General features: G+C 51.1%; 1 protein-coding gene across 1 annotated transcript in view; it reads right to left on the bottom strand.

Annotated features, from left to right (window-relative positions):
- Positions 1 to 865: 865 nt before the first annotated feature.
- Positions 866 to 1,457, bottom strand: part of ABCA5 (ATP binding cassette subfamily A member 5) — a gene marked incomplete at its 3' end in the record, with an annotated part of 54,083 nt that continues 53,491 nt past the window's right edge. Inside the window, exon 31 of the mRNA XM_018559443.1 lies at positions 866 to 1,038. Within this exon, the coding sequence (XP_018414945.1) occupies positions 866 to 1,038 (173 nt within the window). The remainder of the gene's footprint in view (positions 1,039 to 1,457) is intronic.

The raw sequence follows: 1,457 nt of genomic DNA, 5'->3' as shown, positions 1-1,457 counted from the left end.
CCCTGTGCTGAGTTCCCGGGTCTGTACACCTGCTGGGCCCACAACTATAGAGAATTCGGGCACCTTCAATTACTCTTACATTAGCTTTTGATGGCTAATACAATTGGAAGTGATTGAAAAGTGAAGGCAGCTTATTAACCATACTTGGCCTTCTTTTGCCCCTTTAGCCTGACCCAAAATATCCCCCCCCCCTCCCCCCTTTCACAGATGCAAACCTATCTAGATCTGATGGCCGCGGCTACCTGTGTTTGTGTAGATCCAGCACCGCAAGCCGAGTGGCGTCTTACATTACAGCTCCATAGACTTGTATGGGACCATTTCTGATCGTCACAGCTCACTACCCCATAGAGGAGGTAAGTGCGCACCGGCAGCGGGTGGGTTCTGTTAGGTTAGGGTCACAAAAAGGATTAGAAGTCTACAGGGCTGTAATACGCAGGCGTGACCAAGACCAGAGACGCCGGATAAACGCTGACACAGGATATGCCCCAGTGTATCCTCTGTATTATCATCCCTGAGGGGCCCCAGTGTATCCCGTATATTATCATCCCTAAGGGGCCCCAGTATGTCCCCTGTATCATCATCATTGAGGGGCCCCAGTATGTCCCCTGTATCATCATCATCACTGAGGGGCCCCAGTATGTCCCCTGTATCATCATCATGGAGGGGCCCCAGTATGTCCCCTGTATCATCATCATGGAGGGGCCCCTGGGTAAACTGGATAAACAAACACTGGATTGCGATCGGGATGGAATGAGTGGAATGGCACTGTGAGGGGATGGCATGGAATTCATGGAACGCCGGCCCTTTAACAATGTCATTCTCTTTGGAGTCCCGGATTACGATGCATCATATAACAATAGCTCACTTGTCCACCACTTCCTTCAGGCTGTTCCTGCTGATGCCTTTGATGGATCCGTAGGTCTCCAGGTGCTCCTGCAATCGGATCTCTGGCCACAGATGGTTTATTTGAGGGGTATATCCCACAAACCGCATGGGGGCCGCACCTCCCCCTGCAGGGCCCGGCTCTCCAATAAAGAGCTGAAATCACATGAAAAGATCAATGACATCAGTTTGAGATCATTCAGAGCTTAGACTTCATCGACATGCGCATTTCACCTCCATCCAACCTGCATCAAGCAGTTTTCGTACTCCCATAGACTTGTATGAGAATGCAACAACCCCTCCACACGGGTTCTAGATGTAAAACGCATTACAGTCCCTCTCAATGGGCCTCAAGAGAACCGGTCATGAATGAAACACTGAGGCTGCCACTGATTATATCCTTCTGAACAGGGTAGCAGCCTGGCTGTCATCCTCCCACTTCAGGACCGTGTCACCAGACCAGGATCGTGTCACCAGACCAGGACCGTGTCACCAGACCAGGATCGTGTCACCAGACCAGGACCGTGTCACCAGACCAGGACCGTGTCACCAGACCAGGAACGAATCAATATCCT

This window comes from Nanorana parkeri, unplaced genomic scaffold (genome assembly GCF_000935625.1).
Source record: "Nanorana parkeri isolate BGI_ZX_2015 unplaced genomic scaffold, ASM93562v1 scaffold394, whole genome shotgun sequence".
Taxonomy (NCBI): domain Eukaryota; kingdom Metazoa; phylum Chordata; class Amphibia; order Anura; family Dicroglossidae; genus Nanorana; species Nanorana parkeri.
The sequence above is the reverse complement of the archived record's forward strand: the minus strand, read 5'-3'. Positions and strand labels throughout refer to the sequence as shown.